Source organism: Ailuropoda melanoleuca, chromosome 2, assembly GCF_002007445.2.
Source record: "Ailuropoda melanoleuca isolate Jingjing chromosome 2, ASM200744v2, whole genome shotgun sequence".
Classification (NCBI taxonomy): domain Eukaryota; kingdom Metazoa; phylum Chordata; class Mammalia; order Carnivora; family Ursidae; genus Ailuropoda; species Ailuropoda melanoleuca.
The window spans coordinates 137530026-137555918 of NC_048219.1; the positions used below are offsets into that span (position 1 = coordinate 137530026).

The following is a 25893-nucleotide window of genomic DNA, read 5'->3' on the forward strand; positions in this document are numbered from 1 at the left end:
GCAAGAAGGTTATATATTCAGGAGAAATGACTGCAGAAATAAAATTTGGCAATATTTCCATACTAGCCCCAAAGAAAATCAGGTTTCCTTAAAATTAATGAGTTGAGTGTTTGATTGGATGCTTACTTTTAGCACTATCTTGTGTTTTAAGGAATAGATGAATTTTTTTCTGTACATTTTTAAAAACCTGCAGTAATTCAACATGTATTGTGTACGAGACTGTAGTCACTTATATGATATGATCCCAGATAAAATGCTGTTCTCACTAAAACAAGTCGGAGTATTCCTTTGCCTCATACTAAAGGCCATTTGTAATCTAGCTTCTCAGCCATATTTTGTGTGTCAGCAAGTCCTCCTCACGTTTTTCTTTGAGTCATGCCTTTTCAAGATCTCCTCGTTCTTTGAAGTCTGGTTCCATTTCTGCCTCTTCCTCAACGCTTTCCTTGACCTCTTCAGCACAGAATGTTTCCTTCCTCCTCTGAGCAGGAAGTCCTTGTTATCCGCAGTACATGGGCACTTATCATGTACGGTCCAGTGCCTTCATGAGTGGTGCTGGTGTGTAAGCGATCTGGCTTTTCATGTGAGTACATCCTGCTCCCCAAGAAGATTTTGTGTTCTTTTTTAGAACAAGTCCTATAGTTCTGTGTTCTACAACTCACAGTGGCAATTCAATTAAACTGGCTGTTCTGCATCTAAGAGGTGGACTGAAATATATGTAGAAAGGTTAAGACCTGGGTGTGTGGCTAAGAATGAGAAGTAATGCTTAGCTTTGTTGATATTTCCCAGTTGCCTGGAAAAAAGAGGGTATATTCTCATGTGATGTTTCATATTCAAGACCTGAAGCACACTTTCCTAATATGCAGTATAGGCAGTGTCACCCCCTACCCCCAACAAAAACTTTTTCCCCTTTTCTCTCTCCTTCCCTCTTCTATTTACAGACTGACTATTGGCTTTTGGGTTGAACTACAAACATGTCTGATGAATCAATTGTATTTTGGTTTCCTGGGGCAGCAATTAGAAGTCTTTCCTGCACAGGTAGAGTGGCCTCCTTGGGAGGTGTCTTTCTTGTGACTAAACCTTCCCCTGGGGGCTGAACTGAGGTCAGCAAAGTGTTAAAGATACGTATTCTTAGAATAATGTTTTGTATGAAGATATGCGACTGTTTCATGGAACCTAAAGGTGAGAAACAAGTTGGCCTTCAGGTACCATGTGGAAATATGTCTCTTACCTTTAGTTAATTCTACAGATCTGCTTTATTCCTCTTTCTTCATGCCCACTAGCTTCTGCTTTTTTTTTTTTTTTAAAGATTTTATTTATTTATTTGACAGAGAAAGACAGCGAGAGAGGGAACACAAGGAGGGGAGTGGGAGAGGAAGAAGCAGGCTCCTAGTGGAGGAGCCTGATGTGGGGCTTGATCCCAGAATGCTGGGATCATGCCCGGAGCCGAAGGCAGACGCTTAATGACTGAGCCACCCAGGCTCCCCAGCTTTTGCTTTTTCTATCCGTATGATGAAGCATGGGGCTAACAACTTCTGAGTTTGAAATCCGAGAGTCCAAGTTACAGAAAAAAAAAAGATGCCTGCTTTTGATTCTTGCCCTAATACCTGATGAAGGACTTCAGTTACCATCTCAGGCTAAGGGTCCATCTCTCAACCAATAAAATATGGTCGACATGAAGTGGCATTTTACCCTATTGCATTTCTGGGGTAGTCATTTGGTTGGAGGGTGTTTGGAAAGCCCTAGTGCCTGAAGGAGATATGCTGGACAGATAAAAGGGTAAGGTGTGCTACCCGGTACATGTGCATAGAGGTGAAGAGTTTACAAGCCCCTTCCCACATGTTACATCATGGGAGCCTCATGACAGTAGAATAGCTCAGGCAAGACAGCCACTATTGGTATGCAACTTACACATTCACATTTTACATTCTAAGGGCATTAACATGCTTTTAGAAACTAAGTGACTTGTGCAAGATTCACAAATAAGTAGTAAATTCTCTTTCCATTGTTCAACAACCTTAACTTTTCAAAATGTTCCTGAAATCCTACCACCTTCTCAAAGGTAATGAATAGGAGAGTAACATTAACTTAGTTTGTCTTCTCTAGAAAAAAGAGTCGTTTCAGGGAAGTGTAATTTCAGGGAAGCAGGAATGAGGGAAAAGAAGAATGAGAGAAAGAAAGGAAACATAAGGGAGTGAGTTACTGAGTGGGCCCCCACTTTGGAATAAGCTGATTGTTTTGTATCACAGGGTATTTTCAGGGAAGCTGTGTGAAGCTACCGTGTATGTCCCATTGCAGGGGAAGGAAAGGAATAAAAGTTTATCTACTAGATTCTATTGCTCTTGGTCAAAGTTCAGGCTCCAGGGCTCCAGGGCCTTAACTTACCAACAGTTCCTGTTGTATATGCTTGGGAACACAGCAGAACCCGCTGGACAGCAGAGAAGTCCTAGGGTAGTCCTAGTTTTCTAGACCTGATAGTCATATACGAGAGTGACACGAAGGACCAGAGGCAGCCATGGAGGGAGTCCCTCTGGCCCAGCAGACCAGGCTCCACCATGAGATGATCTTCTGCCACAAAGGTGACAAGTCACCCTAGCAACCTCCTCTCTGTGGCCTACAAGAACGCAGTTGAATCCAAGGCATCATCCTGGGGGACCGTCAGTAACAACGAGCAAATGCCTGGTCTTAAATGGGAATGGTGATACCTACTCCCCGATGAAGACTCACTTTAAGGACACCTCTCCTACACTACTCGAGATCTGATAGATCCCATCTTTATGTCTACTCTATTCTTCACATGAGTATACACATATTTAATAAAATTATTTATTCAGAGTTTTTCTTCTCCTAGAAAGGATTTCTATGAGATTGAGTGATGTTGATTCATTAATTCAAGTGTACTGAGTACCTACTATGTGCTGGCCACTATTTTAAGGGCTAGGGATAGAATGGTGATAGGTACAGTGGCACCTGGGTGGCTCAATTGGTTAAGTGGTTAAGTGTCTGCCTTCAGCTCAGGTCATGATCCTGGGGTCCTGGGATCAAACCCCGCATTGGGCTCCCTGCTCCGTAGGGAGCCTGTTTCTCCCTCTCCCTCTGCCTGCCTCTCCCTCTGCTTGTGCTCTCTCTGTGTCTAATAAATAAATAAAATCTTTTAAAAAAAAGAATAGTGATAGATACAAATCTTGGACTTTTTGAAGCTTACCTTTTAGTGCGTGTGTGAGCCTAATAAAGAAATGTGAGCCTAATAAAGAAATAAGTAAAATGTGAGACTAATAAAGAAATAAGTAAAATATATATTGTGTTAGGTAGTGATAAGTGCTTTGGGTGAACAGAAAGCAGGGAAGTTAGATAGGAAGAGTGGGGGTGGGAGTGAGGGTTGTGCATTAACCAGGGTGGCCAGGGAAGGCTTCATGGAGTAAGTAACGTTATAGCAAGAGTAGGTATGGAAATTTGGGGGGTGGGGGGACAAGTTGCAGAGATAGAGAAAATCAAGGGCACAGGCTAAGTCATGCTAGATGTTTTCCAAGAAGGCCGGAGAGACCAGGGTGACCACAGCAGAGTAAGGGAGAGGCAGATGAGAGAGAAGAGAGTAGATGAGGTCAGAGAATTAATATGGAGCCAAATATCTTGGGACACTGAAGTATCTTTAGCTTTTACTTAGGGAGGGATGGGGAAGCAGTAGGGCTTTAAGCACAGAAGTGAGCTGACTTCCATTTCTACAGGATCACTGGCTGACAGTAGACTGTAAAGAGATAAGAGCTGAAACTTGGAGTTAGGAGGCTAGTGGTATAACTCAGGTGAGCAGTGTTGATGGTTTGGACCAAGATGGCAGCAGAAGAGGTGATGAGAGATGGTGTGATTCTGGTTTAAAGATGGAGCTGACAAGATTTATTATGGATAAGGAAGGACATCTGAGGAGATTAGAAATCAGTCATTAGGAAGATGCTTCCAGGTTTTTGGCCTGAGCCAAGATGACAGGAAAAAAAAAATTAGAGGAAAGGTTAGTAGTTTGGATAGGAAATGGCTCTTAGACATCCAAGCGGAGTTGCCAAATTGATAGTGAATTTAGGAGACTGAAGTTTAAGGAGGAGTTCATGGTTAGAGATATGAATAGGGAGCAATCAGTATGACATTGAAGGCCATGGGACTGGATAGGAACACCAAGTGATTATATGTAGATAGAAAAGTGAAGGGTACAAAAGACCAACTCCAAGGCCACTCCACTCTGAAAAGGACCAAAAAGCATACTCAGCATACCTGGCCATGAAGTAGGAGGAAAACCAGAAGAATGTGGTTTCTGGAAGCCAAGACAAGGAGGTGTTTCAAGAGGCAGGAACTGAACAACTTGGCCAAATGTTGCCGATAGCGGTATTGAGAACTGACCTTTGGTTAGCAGCAAGGAGATCATCGGTGAGCTTGAGCAGTTCAGGGCAGTAGAGAGAGGCAAACGCCCAGATGGAAGTTCAAAAGAGAATGGAGGAGAGAGAAACTGTAAGGAATAACCACAGGCAATTCTTTAGAGTTTTACTTTAAAGGGAAGAGGTGAAAAGAGGGTGGTGGTCGGTGGGGAAGGGAGAATAAAGAAGCATGTGTTAAGGGACTGTTTATATGCCTCTTGGAAGTGTCCACTACAACCTACTGGCAGAACCGGGCAGAAAAGGAATGATTGTGAGAAAAATGAACAAAATACCCCCAGAACCAGGTCTGCATGGGCCACTGAACTGACCCACATGGCTCATTTTATCAATGAGGAAATGTACTGTGGGAGTGAAGATGCCTGGGCTAGGCCTTATAGACCTAACACCTTAAAGGTTTCAGATTCAAAAATTAGGAATAATAACCTGTCAAATAGCAGAGTGGAGGTTCTCTATTGATCCATGCGAAGCGAAAATGTGGCCCGGTGGCATTCTATGAGAGGTTCCTTTAGAGTGCCAGTTTTATAGAATGCCGAGTTGCTGTCATCATCATCATCGTCCTCATTATCATTAGCAAATAGCACCTAAGTGCCTAATTTCGTCTACCACCTCATAGGTTAAAATAGAGGGCCTTGTTTCCTGGGAGTAACTGGTGTGGTGATGAGCAGTAGCAAAAGAGGCCAGAAAGTCAGGGATGAGGAAAAGGCAGGGATGGGGTAGAGGCAGACTCTTGCCAAACCATCCCGCCCCAGTTCCTGATTTTCATTCACCCTGCCTCTCCAAGCGCGGGAGCGCATGGCTCTTTCTCTGCTACTTCTTCCTCCTTTGCTCTTTGAGCCCCCTACTTCTTCTTTTGCTGTTCTCTCTCAATGCAGGGGTGGTTCTGAAGATCGGCCCCGACCCCTACCTGCCTCCCCAACACATGTAGGCGCCCGGGAAGCGGACTGAGACCCCTGAAACTCCAGTGGGGGCAGGAACCGGCGTTCTGAGCATGTGCGAGGAAGCCGGCAGGCTAGGGCGGATTTGGGGGGCCTGCCCCAGGTCGCTGTCCTACGCGCGGAGCTAGAGCGCGGGCAGCGCAAGACCGGCCGGCACTCCCGGGAGCCGAGCTCCTGCGCCTGGGGCGCAGCGGCTGCGCCCTACCCTCCGGGCGTGGGCGAGCTGGCCGCGTGTGCCTCCCTGCTTGACGCGTGGGCGAGCCAATCAGGACGAGCGGCCCAGGCTGCCATGTGACGGGCTAGGCGGCTCCTTTCCCCAGCGCGGCCAGAGGGAGGAGAGAACCGGGGCTCGCCGCGAGCCTTCGAGAGCAGCGGTCGCGGAGGCGGCGGCGGCACAGGCTCGGGCAAGCCGCGCGCGCATCCCCCGGCGCCCTGCGCGGCGGAAAGCTCGGTGGGCCACGGGAGCCCACGATTGGAGTGGACAAAGCAAGATGGCAGGGATCTTAGCCTGGTTCTGGAACGAGAGGTTTTGGCTCCCACACAATGTCACCTGGGCGGACCTGAAGAACACGGATGAAGCCACCTTCCCGCAGGCTGAGGACCTCTATCTCGCCTTCCCCCTGGCCTTCTGCATCTTCATGGTGCGGCTCATCTTCGAGAGGTAAGAAGGGCTGGAGCGCTCCTCCCCCTCCCCCTACACACACACGCACACACACACACACACTCTCTCTCTCTCTCTGTCTCTCTCTCACACACACACACACGCACACGAACCCGGGCGCGCACATTCGCGCGCACACGCACACTCGCGTGCTCTGTGGCGCACGCACCCGCGCCCCCAGCGCTCGCGCTCGCGCTCGCTTCTCCCAACCTTTGTGTTCGGCGAGGGGTTGCTGACCCCTCAGCCCGGCTGCCGTTCGGGGAGCCTGGGAGGATCTAGCTAGCTACGGATTTCCTCCGGGGCGCCTGGGAGGGGCCGCGGAGCGTTGGGGTCGCCCCCCGCACCCCTCCTTGGCCCGCCTTTCTCCCCGCCGCGGGCTCCGGCGAACAAAGGTGAGCGCCGGCCGGCCTCGGGACGCGGCGCACTCCGCGGGGCTGGCCCCTCTCCGCCCGGCGGGCTGCCGCGCTGCTGGGCAGGACTTCCCCGCCGAGGCTCGTAGCCACCCACCTGACAGCCTGGAACGTTGCGGACGCGCGGCCGGGAGGGCGGAGGGACCGTGCACACTTCCAGTCCTTTCACTCCGGCACGCGGATTGTCGGGACTGTGCTTCAGAAGAATTCGCCTGGGACTCCTGGGCTTCTGGCCGCTGTTTCTTTTCTATCAGTGACACTGAGTATCAGGCTCACCGTCCGGGGAGATACATGACAATAGTTTTTAGGCTTCCAGCACTCTAGGTCATTAGCGGTTTTCTTAAAAGAGGATATGGCAGGACGCGTGCAGAGCGGGCAACATGGTGATGTTAAATAGATAGTTGCTTCCTATGAATAACCGTACACTTTTGTACCAGAGGCACTTAAAACATTTTAAAGAACTGTTATTTATTGTTTGTATAATTTCCGGATTTGGTTCGTAGCTCCGTTGTGTCATGAACAAACTTGTGTTACTCATTGAATCAGTCTTAGTCACAAAACTCGATTTTGCGTGCTGTGCACTGCCCGGGAGCTATTGAAACAAAACCAGGACAGCAGCACATAATTCTTTTCCTCAACTGAAAACCTCGCCTCTCCTTCCTCTCCTCTCCCAGCCCCCCATTCATCGGTAAAGGCTGAATTTCTGAGACCACAGAGTTTAGACTCCATTTCTCGGGTCCACTCCACCTCTCTTCCCCTGCCCCCAACTCACCCTTGGTTTTGTTTCTTAAGCTTTTGCTGTTATTTTGTTTGCTGTTTCTGTTTGTCTAAAACCGCTATTGAGAATGGCAAAATTTGCCTTTTTGTGTCATTTGTTTCTGGAAATGGCAACAGAAAAAGCTTCATGGGAACAAAAAATATCTTTTGTTTAAGGAAGGTGTATTTTTCAATGGTCAATACTGATGCTTCTGAACGAAGTCAGCTGTTCACATGCAGAGATTGAAATGCACAAAGGAACAGATTTTAAGACCTATTTTAAAATGATTGAAACCTCATTGATCCTATCTAGCACGGAGACTTACTGTGAAAAAGTGGGTGTGTTTGCAGGTTAGAGTTGCTTCTAGAGCAAATGTTTACTTACAGAAAATAGGAGCTCATGTCTAACTTTGCAATCTCTCCAAAAACAGCCTCTCAGAATCAGCAGGTTGTTCCGTGTTGCTCCTTAGTAGGGACTCCACACACAGTTGCCTTAGGACGTCTGATCGGTTCTGCCTGGGCTCACTTGTAGTCAGCAAATGCGTTTGAAAAAGGTGTGTAGTCTTATGTTTTGGATAACAAAAGCTTGTCAGCTAATGACCTATATGCAGAAAGCTGATTTCAAGCTATTCATTAAGTTGAAAAAAAAGTAAATTTAGCTTTGTACTCAGACTTTCTCTGCCTTAAGAAACTTAAAAATGGATGTAATTCCAATTGAAAACTGGGAGTTTGTTATTCCTCTTCCTGAACATTTTCTTTCTTCCTTTGCACAATCCCATGACTTGACTTAGAGTTTATACAAAAAGGGTCAGCTGCTTTCAACTATCAGTCACAGCAAATGTCCTCATATTGCTAGGTAGAGAGTTTTCCAGTTTCTTTCAGGCCATTGATTCAAGTGGAAGTGAATTTAATGGCCTGTATGGAAACTGAAAGTTTGTGAGTAATGTTCAGAATAGTAATCCAGTATGGCCCATACACCACATGATGCTGCTGACTTTTGAAACGGTGTCTACTTTGTTTCTTCTTATATAGTAGTGACAGCTCTGTCTTTAACCATTCAGACTCTCAAGCCTCTGAAAATCCAAGTGTATAGTTGGAACCAAAATTACAAGTTCTGCATGTTTCTCCTCCTATCACACCTAAATAACACATTCTGGCATCCAACCTGTGGCCTTCAATTCAGCCTCCATCAAGGGCCTGAACTTGAATCAGCTGATATTGTTATTATTGATACAACTCACTTTCAGTACCCTTCTAACATGTTGTGCTTAAATCTTTCTTTTGCAGTATTCTGTAATGTATAGCATGACCTAAAGAAGCCTGTTATGAGTCCCTTTGTAAAATAAAATGCTTTTGTCATAGAAATAATTTCCTCCAGATTCTCTTCCTTTTTCTTAAATTTATTTTTCATTTTTGGGGTGCCTGGCTGGCTCAGTTGGAGGAGCATGCAACTCTTGATCTTGGGGTCATTTGAGCCTCACCTTGGGTGTAGAGATAACTTAAATAAATAAATATTTAAAAAATCTATTTTTCTTTTTTACTTTCTAGGATTCTATTCTTTTTATGCTTCTGTTGTCATTTATTTCAAAGCTAAGAACGGATCTGTGAAATATCTCGTTATCCAAGATCTTTATTTCCATTAAATGGGGTCTGTAATGCCCTTGTTGAAGCCCAAATTGTGAATTTGAATACCTTCTCCTTAGTCTTATGTTTTTCTCTTTATAAAGAGGATACTAAAGAGTGGACTGAATTGAGCTGTGCTCCATAGAACAGGCTTATTTTTTGTTTGCACTCTACTGTTGGGGTGTTGACAGTGGAGGCATTGGTGGCCAGAATGATGCCGTGTTGTAGTACCATATGGGCAACAATATGGATGCCCAGCATGGTTGGTTAAAAATGGAGCAGCCCAAATTCAGTGATTTTTGGCTGAGTCTCTGAATAGCCCTAAGCTTGGTGGTTTTTAGCATAGCCTTTATACTGTACTTAACTCTGGGTAGAACCGAAAGGGCCACTATAGATATTACTTGATTGACAAAGTAAAATATCTGTTGTTAAAACAAAACAAAACAAAACTTCATGGTTTCTCCTAGAATGAAAATTGTAGGGTATACTGTTATGTAGTTAGCTTGATGACAAGGAACAAAATATTATTTATTATTTTACAATTTTGAAGGATTTTAATTTCAGTATAGGCAACATACAGTGTTATATTAGTTTCAGGTGTACAATGTAGTGATTCAACAATTCTATGCATTAGTCAGTGCTCATCACGATCAAAATATTTAATAATGTAGCATTATCATCTGATGATTTTTTTGATTTAATACTTGTTTAGCTTTAATAAGCCATTTTATGGAATTATGATAAATAGTTTCTTTCAATTCACTTTTTAAGATGTATTGCTGTAGGGGTGCCTGGGTGGCTTAGTCGGTTAAGCCTCTGACTTCATCTCAGGTCATGGTCTCAGGGTCCTGGGATTAGGCCCCTTGTGAGGCTCTGTCCCTGCTCAGCAGGGGTCTGCTTCTCCCTCTCCCTTTGCCCCTCCCCCCTGCTCATGTGCTTTCTCTCTCAAATAAAATCTTTAAAAAAATGTGTTGCTATAGTATTCATAAATGTGGGATTAAGTTTTGCTGAATTTCTTTTTGGGAATAAAAATTCCTGGAGTTATTGCTGAAACAGGTAATGTTAATACATTTTCTTCCATTTGGTTTTAGGAGAGAGATGCAGGAAGTATCGATTTAGAATCAGAACATTCAAATTCTAGTCAAACTTTCCTCAACCTGGGGCAGCCACTAATTTCTACTTTATTTTCTCATCTATGCAGTGAAGCAGATGGCCTTTGTAATCTAAGATTGCTTTCAGCCCCTCAATTATCTGATTCCTGTAGGTAGTCTATATATTTCAAGTTTGCTAATTATTATCTCATGAAACTTTGAGCAGGCTAAATGTCATTTTTTGCAGGTAGAAATAAGGCATCTAAGAAAGAGGTTTTTTTTTTCATGCAAATATTTTAGCTGGTGGTTTTGTTTCTTGTATTTTTCAATTGTGATTTGAATTAAGAGAATTATTTGGGCTATTATCATTTGTGCTCCAAAAAGCTACAGTATTTCAGAATAGTCAACAGAGATGATTCTGCAGAGAAAGCAGTTGCTCTCTTTTCTCAGACCCTGTTTAGATAGACTCTAGAATCGACCTGGCACCTCTTGTGATGACTAGATGTGAAATGAGAAACTCATTCCTGTCAGGTTGTCTCTCGTAGTGCCAAGCTATGTGAGAAGTGTCATTTTTCAGGAGGCTGACACCAGTCTTGCTTGGCTCATTCAGTCAGATGACCTGCTGCCCTCAGACCTTCAAGGAACAATAGTGTCTCAGTAGTGTCAAAGGGAAGGTCTGTCCACTGGGCTTTTTCTTATGGATTTACTTAGTATCTTGGCCTTGCTGGCAGCCTTGGGTGAGGCCCTGAGAAGAGGGGGGAGGGGAAGGAAGGGAGGGAAAGTGAATGAGAATGTATTCCTGATGGTTAGAGGGGAGAGGAGAGGTATGAGTGAATGTCTGCCATGAAAAAGCGGAGTGTCAGGTGGGTTTGATTTCTAAGGATGTTCCTGTAATGTACCTTGTAATGAAGAGACTGATGTCATCTGATGTATTTTGAAAGAATTTGTGACTGACTGAATGTTTTTGTCCCCTCAGAATTCCTAAGTTGCCATCCTAAACACCAAGGTAATGCTATTAGGAGGTGGGGACTTTGGGAGGTGATTAGGCCGGGAGGGTGGAGCCTTTGTGAACAGGATTCGTGCCCTTATAAAAAGCCTCACAGAGCTCCCTGTCTCTTCTGCCAGCCACTTGAGGGCACAGTGGAAAGATGGCTGTCTGTGAACCTGGAAGTTCGTTCTCACCAGACACCGGATCGACTGGTGCCTTGATCTTGGATTCCCCAGTCTCTGTAACTGTGACAAATACATTTCTGTTGTTTATAAGCCACCCAGCCTATAATATTTTGTTATAACAGCCTGAATGGACCAAGACAGAGTATTTGATAACCATTTGCATATGGTAACGGTTTTTCTCATGCAGTCTGTCTTGGATATCTCACTCTATAAATATATCTGTTCCACTTGTTAAATGCGGTGTGATTCAGATTAAAACTATGGATACCTGCTTTGCCAGACTGGTGTTAGAAGCAAGAGTTGGGGTCAGAGACAATAGGTTGCTCCTACAGTTTCTGACTGGTAAAGGAAAGTTGGATTACAATGGATGCTCTGTTGGAAAACAACCTAAAATCAGAGGGATGGTATTCTTTGCAGAGCGTTAGCACAGCGTTCTCATCTGGCAAAATAAAAGGTTGGCATTTACAGGGTGCAGTAGTCTAGCTATTTGTAGTAGATTGATGTATGGATAAAAGGCATCACGTTACTCTTAATGGCCAGTGCCTTAGAATGGTGAGGAAGGCAGGTGAGATAACTTTAAATTATCACAAATGATTTTATGTCATCAGGGATTAATGACACTAGCACTTGGAGTTGGCTTATGACTCTTGAAAGTATCTGAATTCTTCATGGATGGGGTTGGGTTTTTTTTCGGTTGGATTCTAGTTTGTAAGTGATTTCTCTTCGGTGATGGAGGAAGGCAGGTATCAGTGGAAAGGAAATGGGGTTTAAGGTGAATTTCTTCTATCAGCATACCTGTCCCATGGCTTATATAAGAGATCACTGCACTGTCCTCAGGCTCTATTCCCTTGTTTCACTTACCCTTTCACACTTTGTTGGTGAGCTTGTGAATCTGGGCCCATTGGGCACATAGAAGATTCTAAATGTTTATTACATGTGCTTAAATTACTTCTATCACTAGGCCAAAGTAGATTTTCTAAAGCCTTTGGTCATCTATTTCTTACAAAGTCATGACTCAAAATTTTATTATTTTTTTCCTCCCTCCCACCTTCATTTGATCAGTTCATTCCTTAGACACTTTTGAGTCAGGATATTGGGGTTTCACATTTTGTTTGCCAGTAACTAGTTGTGTCATTTCATGTTTCTAGGCAGTCTTTTTTTTTTTTTTAAATAAAAATAAGTAAACAAGATTGCTTCTTGTAGCACAAGGATCCTTCTATACTAGTGATTCCCTGAGAACCCTTATTCCTAACTAAGGTTTTATCCTTTGGTCTTTGCCCTTCCCCCCTAAAAAAAATTTCAGGAGCTCTTTTGTTGTTACTCTTACCTGCTATTGTAATCTTCATTGACTTCATATACCTAGGCTTTGGCTTGATCAAACACAAGTGGTGATTCCCATGACGTCTTTTTGGGGTGGCTCATGAGTACTGCTCTGGACGATTGAATGCCAGGGTACACAGTCCAAAGCCTATGACTTCATGCTCACCATTTTTTCCCTTATGTTTGATGATTGTGAATGACTGCAGTTTTTAATGAATAACTTTTTTCCCTTATGTTTGATGATTATTCATTAAAAACTGCAGTCATTCACAACTTTTTAATTTTAATTTTGAAAGTAATAATAGCAACAATATGTGTTTCTTAATATGAGTTTATCACTTTACATCATGTACTTCATTTAATCCTCTCCTAAGCCCCGTGAGGTAGACCTTAATTTTCTCAATATTTTACAGATGACACTAAGGATTGAGAATTTAGGAGATGTACCTAGCTTCACACGGCTTAAAAATAGCAAGATAGGCATTTGGAACCAGATTTTTTGATCTACTAATTTTGGTGATCTGTTTTAAAGCAAATATCACGAGATGATGTTGTTGATCTACCGTAATTCCTTTAACCAGTCTCTATATGTTGTTGGACATTTAGGCTGTTTCCAGTTCGTGTATATAAATCTTTCAACTTCTGGTGACTTCCTAAGGGATGTTTCCTAGAAGTGGCATTTCTGAGCCCCAAATGGTAAATATTTTAGTGTTCTTGATAGACACAAATTATCAGATTAGTGTCCAGAAAGATTATATCCATTTGTACTTTCTTATCAACATGCAAATTATTATCATTTGAAGAAATTTTTGCTTTGCAAGTTGAAAAAAAGTTACTGTTGTATATTTTGTTATCCATGATGAACTTACTTCAAATATTTACTAGTCATTTATATTTCACTTTCCGTGAATTCATGTATGTTTTCCTATTGGGATAAACCTTCCAACTTTTTTGGTAGGAAAGTGGTGGCCTTTGATTTTTTTTTTTTTTAATGCAGAATGGTCTTGTTTTAGTCTGTTTCTTGGGTCCTGTGTTTTCACTTTTTGTTTCTTTCTGCTTTCAGCCTCTCCTCCATAACCTGAGTCATCATCATCAGGCAGGAAGCTTCTCAGATTCCACACAGTGGAAGCGATGCAGTCAAGAGGATGAAATAGTGTAATATCCTGACTTTATTATGGAGGTTGAGGCAGAGAGAAAGGGCTGGGAGGAAGTTTGAGGGATTAAGACTGAATGGGTTTTTATGAAGGAAAACTCAGAGATAGAGCCTAAACTCTTGCGTTGTTTCTCTGAATGTTCAGTTAAAAGTGACTTATTAGACACTAATCATTAGAGAAATACACCTCACACTCATTAGGATGGCTGCAAGGAAGGAAGGAAGGAAAAAGAAGAAAGGAAAGAAAGAGAAAGAAAAAGAAAGAAAAGGTAAGAAAGAAGGCAGGCAGAAACAAACAAGTATTGGTGAGGATGTGGAGAAATTGGAACCCTGGGCTTTGGTGGTAGGAATATAAAGGGTACAGCCACTGTAGAAAAGAATAAGGAATATCTTCAAAAAATTAAAAATAGAATTGTCATATAATCAGCAGTTCCCCTTCTGGTATATGCCCAAAAGAATTGAAAGCAGTCTCCAAAAGGTATTTGCACACTTAACATTCTTAGCAACATTATTCACAATGGCCAAAAAGTGGAAGCAACCCCCTGTCCATTGACAGATGAATGGATAAATGAACTGTGGTGTGTACATTCAATACAGTATCGTTCAGCCTTGAAAAGGGAGGGATTCTGAGACAGACTAAAGCGCGGATGAACCTTGTGGACATTATGCTCAGTCGAATAAGCCAGTCACGAAAAGACAAACACTGTGTGATCACACTCATATGACGTACCTGTGGTAGCCGGAGTCAGAGACAGAAAGCAGAATGTTTGCCAGGGCTGAGGAGAGGCAGCGATGGCGAGTTAGTGTTTCATGGGTATAGAGTTTCATTTTTGTAAGATGAAAAGAGTTCTGGAAGTGGATTAGATTGGTGGGGTGGTTGCTCCATGTGCATGTACTCAGTGCAGCTGTACACTTAAAAATGGTTAGGATGGTAAATTTCATGTTATGTGTACTTTACCACAACTAAAAAGAACAGAAAAATAAAGAAGATTCACTGACTTAAAAAAAGTCACTTACTAGAAATAATTGGTTTCATGTTCTAGGCTTGACGATTTTCTGGTTAGGAACAAACAACCCAGTCCTCTTGATCTCAGTTTCATCAAGCACTATTTTGTTTCAGTGTTTGTTTTCTTTTAAAATGCATGAGCCCCTTGTGGACTAGGAGAGCCCTTCTCACCAGAATCACCATGGTTTGGGGAGAGGTGATAACTATTTAATAATGGTAAGTTGGCAGGTACAGAAGAGAATACAGTGTCTTTAGAGAAGCACAGTTTCAGAGGATCCAGCTCTAGGATTAAAGTGAAGGCATCCTAGTGAGTTCACAATCCATTTAAAACAAATCAGGATGATAGGATAAAATTCTAGTAAGGCAGGTGGCCTAGGCCACAGATATATCCAATGGAAGCTTTTCTGGGGAAGAAGATCAGACCTGACCCTCTTCTTTGTCTTTCAGTTTAAATTGACATCCGTTTTATAAGCAAATAATTTAAATATTTGAAAATCGGAACATGATTTTACTCAAATGCTGCATACTGTAGGGTAATCAATAGTAAGCATAGGCAGGTACATATATTATTGAAAAGTAGTTTTCAAAGTTTATGCTAATGTTTGGTCATTGTACAAAACACTGCTTCCTATAATTCATCTATGAGAATATTTTGGGCATTTTTTTTTTTTTAAGGAGAACTTTCTTTTTCTCACTATTAGCCTTCAAATGGACTTCTCCTGAACCACTCCTGCTTCTGATTCCTACTTTTGCTTTTATTACCTCAGAATTGGATTGTGAGGTGGTTTTGGCAGGGGTGGGGTTAGAGATACATGAATGCTTTTTCATTACAGGAAGGATGTGTTCCTTTACTAGGTAAGCCTGTTCACGCGGTGACCTAGGAATAACATTTGTTTGTGACTTGCCAGCATCTGCATATGTCACATCTTATCTTGGAGGTTTTCAGGTTACAAAGCTCCTGTTGCCCTCCTGAAGCTGTGATTGGGATTCTGTCCCCCCCCCCTTTGTCTTCTTCTTTCTCTCTCCCCTTCCTTTCTTCCTTTAAAAACACAAGATGGTCCTGAGAGCAGAGGAGTAGCATGGTGGTAAGAGTGGGGGTGGGGATGGAGAAAACCATCGAAAGTCTTGTCTAGGGACACGCTGCAAGTATCAGACTAAAAGCTGCCAGCCAAGTGGCTCTGTAGATCTTGTCTTCATAGATCACCATTACAAAGCAAAATAAAGTGACTTGGTGGTTTAAGCAGAGTGGCAGTTTTGGACACAATAGCTCGAGTGAAGGGAAATTGAGAACCAAGCAATCCAAGCTTAGGCATCATGGGCATGAAGAGAATATAAGGGCTTTATTGCCACTGGGTGTGCGTATCTTGGAGTATGTGGGTAGATTCAAATTGTTACTGTTTTATACATTTATTGCAATTAATTACAGATGTTCTTTCTTAATTCTGAGAATTAAAAGGGAAATGGATGGGATATCACAAAGATTATGGAACTTGGGTTAAAACCCAAACAAACACTGCTCCTTATCAGCTATATAGTAGTGGACAGCATATTCTCTGATATCTGATGTCTTTACTTGCAAAATGGGGAATACGCCTACTTTGTGATATTGGAAGACTATCTGTGAAAGTCTTTTTAAAGGGGTCTCAGTAAAAACTGGTTCTTAAAAATACACATTGTATAAAAAATAATGTCATAGTACAGTATTTAGTATTTGAGAAGTAATGTTCTGTAATGTGATTTAATGTGTTAAGTGTGGGGGGGGTGGAGGTTGAGGTGCGGAGAGAGGGTGCAGTTTGTGGGGCAGAAGGACCTGTTTATATATTTGATCCTGAAGCTGGAGGATTTACTTGTTCTGTTGAAGAGTAAATATTTAGGGTTTTAGGCAGGCATCGAAGTCCTAATCCCTTCAGCACTATGCCTATTTAGGGAGGAGAATGCTTCTTAGCCTTTTCTTCTCAACTGTTAATATTGATGTGGTTTTAGGCCAGAGATTTGCTTGTATTTGGTGGCAGAAAACTATTTCTAATGGTGGGATTTTGGACCAGTGATGGGCAGCTTTGTACCACTTGGAGCCTGAAGCTTTCTCAGGGGGTCAGTGCCTTTGGAGAGGGCCCAGGATGATGGTCTTTCTCTAGCTAGAGTTTTCTCAGGAAGCTGCCTTTCAGTGGAGGGATGTCTTATGCAAGTATCCCAGTCTCTCTCTCATTGCCCCATCTGGCCCTGACGGTCCTTTTTTATTGCACGTAGACTCAAGGGAAAATTGATTGCGTATTCAGTTACTGGCAATGGCAAATATCAGATTGGCCGTTTTTATTGATTTAAGGACCTGGGCTGAATTCCAGGCATGCTACCTGCAGCTACAGATCTAGGAGCAAATTACTGAATCTCTTCACGTTCCGTTTCTGACTCAGAGGGTTGTTGCAAGGATTAAATGAGATAATGCATTCATTGTGTTTAGAGCAATGCCTAGTTTATGGAAGTAGTTCCTCCTAGTTCTTCAGGTTTATTCGAGGTGTGCACACGTGCCCCCCCCCCCCATTGCTTTCTGAGTGATTGTTGGAGCCCTGATTCCTGGAAATGAGGCTTTGTCATTAGCTTTCTGAAAACCTTTACTGGCATTACCTTTGTGTCAGGTACATGTACAGTAGGCCCCCTTCTTGCTTTTTACTGGTTGGGTTTGGGTTTTACGTTCCCTGTTATCTCCTCCGCTCTCTCTCTGTCCCTGTCTCTCTTTCTTCCCGTCTAAGGAAAATTCTGAACCCTCCAATTGTAGTCGGCGGAAAACAACCCTTCGCAGTTTAGCCTTGTCCACCTCACACTCATGTAATGCACTTTGCTGAGATTATATATTTAGATGGCTCAGAAATATTTTTTTCTATTAAGAGCCTCCAAGAAAAAGGAAAGCCTTGAGACTGAATATTTATCAATTTCTTTCAGAATTATAAGCCTCGTGGATTGTCTTTGATCCTTACTAAAAAAATCCAGTCTAGCATCCCTGGGATCATGTTTGTGAAAATGCATTCAAAATTGGCTGAAAATAACAAATATATATATTTTTTCTGTAAGAGAAACAAAGCACCCCAAATTTGAACTTGCACTGGTGTGACTACGGCTAACCTCGCCTGACCAAATTAGTTTAGAAGGCGGTGGCAGCTGCTTTCTACTATAGACACTTTTTGGGCTCTGAACAGCTTAAAAATAATTTGTAAATAGTTTGCTGTGTAAATAATTTGACAAGCCTGTTAGTTTTTTAAGGCACTGATAGAAGGTGTCTTAGGGTGATCAAATATGACATTTGTTTTGGGTTGTCTTTTAAATGAGGAAGTAAGGCAAAGATGAAACCGCAGCACTGTAGAGTGAGAAATTACCCAAAACTGCTTCTCTTCTAATTCAGTAGTAGTTTAATAGAGTCAAAGGAAAAGAAATTGAAAACTCATTCACTTAAAAATATATGAGTCTGTTGTGTGTCAGACACAGGTGGTGTACCAAAGTGGGAGACCGGGTGCATGCAGTAAGAGGGTGCATTACCTTTAGATTTAAAAAAGAACAATAAAATTGACTAAAAGTTGGTCTGCTTTTTATTAGCACCATGTGAAGCCAGTTCTAAACACAGAATGGTAGAGTGTAAAAAGTACCCCTCCACAGGGTGCTTGCGTGGCTCAGTTGGTTAAGTGCCCTGCTCATGGTTTCGGCTCAGGTCATGATCTCAGGGCTGTGGATCAAGCCCCATGTTGGGCTCTGCACTCAGCATAGTCTCCTGAAGATTCGTTCCCTTTCCCTCTTCCTCTGCTCCTCACCCTACTTGTGCTCTCTCTCTAAAACAAATACATAAAATCTTAAAAAAAAACAAAAGAAACAACCCTGGGACGCCTGGGTGGCTCAGTCGGTTAAGCGTCTGCTTTCAACTCAGGTCATGATCCCAGGGTCCTGGGATCGATTCCGGCGTTAAGCTCCTTGCTCTCCCTCTGCCTGCAGCTCCGCCTGCTTGTGCTCACTGTTTCTCTTTCTCTCTCTGACAAATAAATACATAAAATTTTTACAAAACAAAATACCCCTCCTCAGTGGGACACTCTGTCCTACCACTGGCCCTTCCCCCAGCCTTTTGGAACACCACCGCCAGATGCTGTTTTAGGGCACAGATGTTCTGAAAACCACACTCTGAGAAATACTGGCAGAGCTAAGAATCTTCCCCTCCCATTTTATATTTTAGGATTCTGAAGCTTGTAGTGATGAAGAGCCTTGTCCTGGCCACCCTCCTCGGTCCTGGCAGGGCCCGGCTGCTCTGCACTCCCACAGTGCCATTGTCCAGTGATCAGCTGGTTTCAGTTTATCTGGGGCTGTCCCAGGAAACACCTCAGTCCAGGAAAAACTGGAACAGTTGTTCACCTCACCTGGTTGTTAAACCTGTGCGGGTCTGGTCATCAGCCAGGGTCGTTTTCACAGTAAAAATGGCTACTCTGTCTCTCCCTCAGGGTGAGTGAAGGTGGTGGTGGAAAGAAGCTTCCCTGGTGACTGCGAGGTACTGCCTGCCCACTGTCAGTTACCACATTTCATGGCTTTTTTCTTCCAGGTGATCGAAGGGCGCCCCTTTAAGGGGCTGGAGCTCCAGAGGGCAGAGCTCCGTGTGCAGACACCGAGGCCAGCTCTTGGTGCGATGTTTCCCTCTGAGCACATTTAATCCTGTATCAATGAGCTCATACGCACCGTTCTGTTTTCCACCCCCTTCCACCCAGACTTAAATGGCTGCTTGCAGGATTGTAAAGGGACTGGGGAAGAGAGCAAAAATAGATGTACTAGTGGTGGTTTTTAACCAGCGGTTATTTCTAAGGAGCATTCAGGCAGTCAGGTGGTTTTCTGTGTATGTACTTTACGTTCATGGTTTTGTGGAGTCTTACACTGTGTAATGCTCACTTTTGCTAGTGTTAGGTGCCTGTGATATATTTGAAATCACTGGGCTCCTGAAAAAAATATTGCAGTGAACTATATCTTAAGAGTTGAACAATGGAAGTGTTAAGACATGTCAGTGCTCAGACATTGCTTTGCTCAGAGGAAGGCTTTAGCCTGGGTCTCTGGGCAGGCAGATGGCTTGCAGCAGCAGTTCCTGTGCCTGCCCCAGTCTGCTGTGCCAGATGCAGAGTCAGCCGCGTAAGAGCGGGCAGACGACACCTGGGCACCAATTTAAGACCACAGCCTATCACTCCTTTCAACTGTTACCTCCTTTTTGCTTAGCACTTCCATACCTTCTGTTTACCCCTCCCTCTTGCTCAGACCCTCCCCTGGGTTCAAATCTAAGGTAGCCTGGTAAACAGAATCTCTTGACTGGTTGGCCTCCTTACCTCTTGGTCCTGAGCTCTGGAGTTACCAGCTGTTCTGTTATTCCTCACATTTCCCACGGCAATAGCAAGTCTGGGCCAAATCCATTTAAAAGGATAGTTGACAAGTGCTGTCAGCTCACACTTTCCTATTTCATATTTTTGGGTTAAAAAATACACAATAAATAATATGGAATAAATGCTCTTTTTGTTTTCAAAAATAACTTCATGGTTTTAGACATTTTTCTGATTAAAAAAAAAAGAGAGAGAAAGAAATAGAACTGGTTAAGTTCCACAATTGTAGAACAGTGGATTATTATTTGGCAAGAGTTGAAGATGATAAACATCTTCCATTAAAAGCAGAACCAAACCTGGTTAGCCTTTCTCTCCATCAATCTCCACTCTATTTTCTAGCCAGTGTCTAATTCTTTACTCAAGGGTCAAATCTAAGGAATGTCAGTTCTTTCAAATTGTCTAAAGCTTTTCTGAATTGGATGCATTTAGCTACTAGAAACTCTTATGCCCTATTTTAAAAGCCAACCTAAAAGAGCCAGGAAGGGGCTCTGAATGGGAACTGCTGAAGTACATAGTATATGGTGATACGTTTTGGGAGTTGACACAGATTATACTTAATACTTGCAGGTGAAACTAACCATAGGTTTTTTGGCCCTGAGGCTCATTGTTTAGATTTGTGGAGGGAATGAGACCTAGAGAGAAAGGGGGAAAGAGAGACAGAAAAAACACACTCTGACATGTGTATATAACAAAAGGGATCCTAGAACCCTGACTTTGGCTTAAAATTCTGTCTTGGTGAAACCCTAGTTCAGCAAATACCCGTTAGTAAACCCAGCTCTCAAATGTGCCATCATCACTTACTTAACAAACATTCATATGGTGTTCTTAGAAAAGTGCTTTATTTTTCCTGAAACAAACTTTTTATTCTTTGCAGTGTGAAGATAAGAGACAACCCTAATTCCTAATCTATGCATCAAAACCCAGTATTCAACTGAAGGTCGTTGGTTCTTTATGAAGGAACTTTGGTGCTTGCCAGCACATATGGAACCATATTTCTGTTAAGTTTGTGCACGTGCTTGGATAAATGTGTGTGTTTATGTACAAAGTCTGATTAGTATTTGGTTATAAAATTGAATAAATTAAAGAATTATTTGCAAAGGAAAGAGAGACCATGTGAAAAAGTGAGAGAGAGAACCATAGTCAAAACACACCTTTTCTTTCCCACCTTATGTAGTTGGTGAGAATGTTTTATAAGGCTATCCATTAACAAAGGGACAAAAATATGGTATCTTTACATCCTTTTTTAAAGAACAAGTTAAGGATGTTAAGCAGGGGATAGGCAAATTTGTTGAAATGCTTCTGTATCCTGTTCCTTGAATGTGGAAGATTTGGAGATTTGTAGTTTGAGACAAGGAAATCAGAGCTACCATATACTTGGGATTTGAAAAAGCCGTGTATTTTGAATACTGAGTAATTATGATCTAGAGATACTGTATTTGTTGTGAAAATCTTTTTTTTTTTTTTTTTAAGAGAGAGGAGGAAGGGCAGAGGGAAAGAATCTTAAACAGGCTCCACGCCCAGTGTGCAACCCTGAGATCGTGACTTGAGCTGAAATCAATGGTCGGATGCTTAACTGACTGAGCCACCCAGGTGCCCTGAAAATAATATCTTTAAGACTTGCTGTGTTTGTATTTTTAAAATTATACTCACCCTAAAAACATGTCCCTTCTAATCTACATTTTTCTTAGCTAAGTCCATCTTTGGTTATATTTTCTGTTCCATTTGTTCATTTCTTTTCTTCAGGAATACCAATTATAATATGTTAGAATTCTTTAGTCTGCCCTTCATATCCACCTCTTCCCTATAATCGTTTTAATATTTTTTTCTATGTGGTCCTATTAATTTCCCTCTAGCCAAATAACAGGTATCTCTTTGATTCATGTTTATCCTGTTTGTTCTGTTGCTTTTCATGTTGTTTAATCTTTTCTTAATCTTTACCTTCTCTTCTGTGTCTATTTCCATTTGCAGTTTTTTTTGTAGTTTTGTAATCACTTTTCTGAACCCTTGTATCTCTTCTTTGACTTTTTTTTGAGATGCGATCATGTGACTTGCAATTTCTTTACAATTTTTGTTTGACGACCTCCTATATTCCTGTGGGTAATTCTTTTTCATTTGCTTTCTGCTTCTTATTATTTTGTGATTTTTATGCCTAGGTTGTTCTAGGTCCCACTCATGCCCTTTAGTCAAAAACACAGAAAATATTGGATCATTTTTTGTTTATTTTTATAAAGGGGGGGTACCGTAAAATCAGCTTGTTAAAATTTCTTACTGTTTTTGGACTTAGACAGCATAATTGAATGGTTTTCTTTAAAAATAATATGGGGGCACCTGGGTGGCTCAGTCCGTTCAGTGGCTGGCTCTTGGTTTTGGGTCAGGTCATGATCTTGGGGTTGTGAGATCCTCCCTGCATTGAGCTCTGTACTCAATGGGGAGTCTGGTTGGGATTCTCTCTACTTCTCCCTCTGCCCCTCCCCCACCCCCTCTCACTTGCTCTCTCAAAAAAAAAATAAATAAATCTTTAAAAGAAATAAAAATATGTTTCATTGATGAAACTTTCAATATTTTGTGATTACCATTTCATATGAGTCTGAAATGTTCAAATGGCACTGCAGTTACGTACAAATTTCCAGAGCCTTTTTGAACTCTGTGGTATAACAATATTTTTTCCTAATTATGCATGCTAGGGATGATGGGGTTTTCACACTAGTTTTAAACGGGACTTCTGAGTTTTTCCTCCCATGTTCTGGAAATGTAAAACATAATGTATAGTGAATCTCTTGTTGCAGTATTATCTTAGCAGTAACTATTCGTTAATTTCTAATGTATTAATTTTAATTTGTGGATTTTTAAATATTTCCATGTCTAACATGATTAATTATGCTACAAAACAACTAGTATTTGAAACATTTAAAAATATAAAACCTCTTATTCCATTTTAAAAATTATTAAAAAAAACTTTGTCCATAATTTCATAAAACTCCCATTGCAGAAAAAAAGCAAAAATTTTTCATTTTCACTATTTTCTCAATTCAGCTTTCTTCCCTAGGTGTGACTAGTATTAGCACTTGATAGATATGTTTTTTCAGAACCTTTTCAATAAATTTACCTACCTATCTACACACATACACACATGAAAATATAAAGTTTGTTTAACACATGGATGATATACTTTAAGTCCTGTTCTGACACTTTTTTTTTCCACTTAGCACTATATCTTGAAGATTTTCCATGGTTGGTGGACGTAGTGCCACTTTTTTCTTTTTAACATAATTGCATGGTATCCCATTGTTTGGACGTTTCATGGCTCATTTAACTGTTTTTCTGTGAAAGCTGTTAGAAACAATGCTATAACATCATTCTTGTACAGAGTTATTTTTACGCAAATGTATTTCTATAAGTTAACATAGAAGTAGAATTTCTAGGTCAGATGATGTACAAAGTAAAAATTTTAATAAATGCTGCCAAAACCTTTCGAGAAAAATTATGTCAGTTTACCAGTCCCCCCTTCCCCAACTCTGAATGAGAAAACCTCTTCATCCTGATGTAACTTGCTGCCAGTGTGAAGTAATTTTGACAAACTGCCCTGTAAAGAAAATAGCTGTTTTAACATGATGGCATATCCAAAGAACAGCAGGTTGGGACTCTGGCTGGGAAGGAAATTTAATAGTATCTGCCGTCAGGATATTTTCACTTTGTTTTCTTTAACCAGAGAAATGGGACTAATGATCATAAGATACGATGAGAAATTCACTGAAGCTTATAATTTTGAACTTTGTGGCATCTGTGGCAGCCATTTCTTCAACAAACCTTCATCTCCTATATTTACACCCTTCTCAACTCGTTGCCTTTAGCTTACTTAGCTCACAAGAATGGCGAGCGTTTTGCTACATTCTTTACAACAAGTAAAAGGCAGTTACTGGTATATTGAATGTTATTATCTTGTGCAAGAAATCATGAAGGAGGGAGATCTCTTGTATGAAGTTTCCTAATAATTTATTATCTGAGTAATTACCTTGAGATTCATCTCCTCTGACAGAAAAACTTTCAATCAACAAATAACAAGTAAACATTCAACAAGTAAACAAAGAGTCTAGAACTCAAGGGAAGATTTAATCACTAGAACTTGGTTATATTCTTCAGTGTATCTGACTGTCCACAGCATCCTACCTCCTAGGTACCATGTTATATCATTGTGCCTTTTTGTTTAGGGAAGGGGTATGTTCTTACACCTGCAGAATGGCAGTTGTTAAAATTTCTTGACTTAATATAATATTCAAATATACAAAAAGCTAAAAAAAAAAAGTAATGCTATGAACATTCTTATTCTCACCACCTGAAATTCAGTGATTAACATTTTATAGTATTTTTTTCTTTTCTTTTTTTTTTCTCTGTACACACAAAGTCGATTGCAGGTATTATGACACATCACCCTTAAGTACTTTTTTAAAAAATATTTTATTTATTTATTTGACAGAGAGAGAGACAGCCAGTGAGAGAGGGAACACAAGCAGGGGGAGTGGGAGAGGAAGAAGCAGGCTCTCAGGGGAGGAGCCCTATGTGGGGCTCCATCCCAGAACTCTGGGATCACGCCCTGAGCCGAAGGCAGAAGCTTAAGGACTGAGCCACCCAGGTGCCCCCACCCTTAAGTACTTGAATATGCTGCTTTTGTCTAAGAATAAAAACATTCCAGGGTTGCTTTTTAAAAAGTAACTCTTTGAAAATGAATTTTACATTGTGGAATTTATGTATTTTTTTTCTTTTTGAAATGTATAGCTTCAAAGCTGTAGAAAAGTTATTATGGATTTGGCTAAATTATAAAGTAAAGGAAGACCATAAATTTAGATTCAATGACTAAACTTAATGAATGTATAAAAAATGAGGCTAGAAGTGATACTTTATTGAAAAATGTATAGGTGATCATATGCAATCTTTTGCTTGGTATTTCATGGAAGTTGTGTCCAAGGGCTTGAGCTGGGAAACCATAAGTTTATATGAAGCAGCTAAGTAGTTCTTCGTGAGTAATATTTCTTGGCTTTAAAAAAAATCAGTGTAAAGCACATAATGATTTATAAATCAAGTTGCTAGACTTATTTACATCAAGCAAACATTTCTCAAGATTACTGGTTCCTGCCCCTCGTGCCATGTTTACTGTTCTGTGGGTCATGTTTGGTCTTGAAGCACAGTGGCTTCACGTCTCCACATCAGACAATCAGGGTATAGTTACCCCCCCCAGGATGCACGTTCAGACTCATCGTTGCTCTTGGCTAAGTGAGCCAAAGGCATTGAGTTGGAAAGGATTTGAATATATAAGTTTGTTAAATAAAGGTCACAGTAGACGGCACAAGGTTAAGATTATAAACTAAAATAAGTTTGTATTTTATAATTATTATTATTCCTGTTTCTCAAGTACAGAAAGAAAGTAGCAATAGAACTTATCTCATCTCTCCCAAACTGATTCTTGGACAGAAGAAGGACTCTCAGCTTCCAGCCATTGCGTTAACTGTGTGCCTCTCTAGACTTTTTTTTTTTAAAGATTTTATTTATTTATTTAGAGAGAGAAAGAGAGAGCGTGAACGAGTGAGCAGGGGGAGGGTCAGAAGTAGAGGGGGAGAGAGGATCTCAAGCAGACTCCATACTGAGCGAGGAGTCCGACGTGGGGCTCCATCTCACAATCCTGAGATCATGATCTGAGCCAAAATCAAGAGTCGGAGGTTTAAGCGACTGAGCCACCCAGGTGCCCCAGAGAACTCTTTTTTTTCTTATCATCCTATTATCATCACCTTGCCCTATATAATTCTTGGGAAGGAAAATGATAGGGAAAAAGTCAATACATGCTTATTTTGGAAGAACTGTCAAATGGTAAAATAGGGTATCCAGTGAAAACTAAAATTCCCTCCTCAGAGGTGACCATTTGCATTTATTTTCTGGAAAATTTTCTGTGCGTATCCAAACATCTATAT

General features: G+C 41.4%; 1 protein-coding gene across 2 annotated transcripts in view; it reads left to right on the top strand.

The window, feature by feature from the left end:
- The first annotated feature begins 5489 nt into the window (after positions 1-5489).
- Positions 5490-25893, top strand: part of CERS6 (ceramide synthase 6) — a 311818-nt gene continuing 291414 nt past the window's right edge. The window contains exon 1 of one of the 2 annotated variants that reach the window (XM_019796708.2): positions 5490-6014. In XM_019796708.2, coding sequence (XP_019652267.1) covers positions 5845-6014 — 170 coding nt within the window. In that variant the 5' untranslated portion in view covers positions 5490-5844. The remainder of the gene's footprint in view (positions 6015-25893) is intronic. The other variant, XM_002916510.4, reaches the window with a different exon arrangement.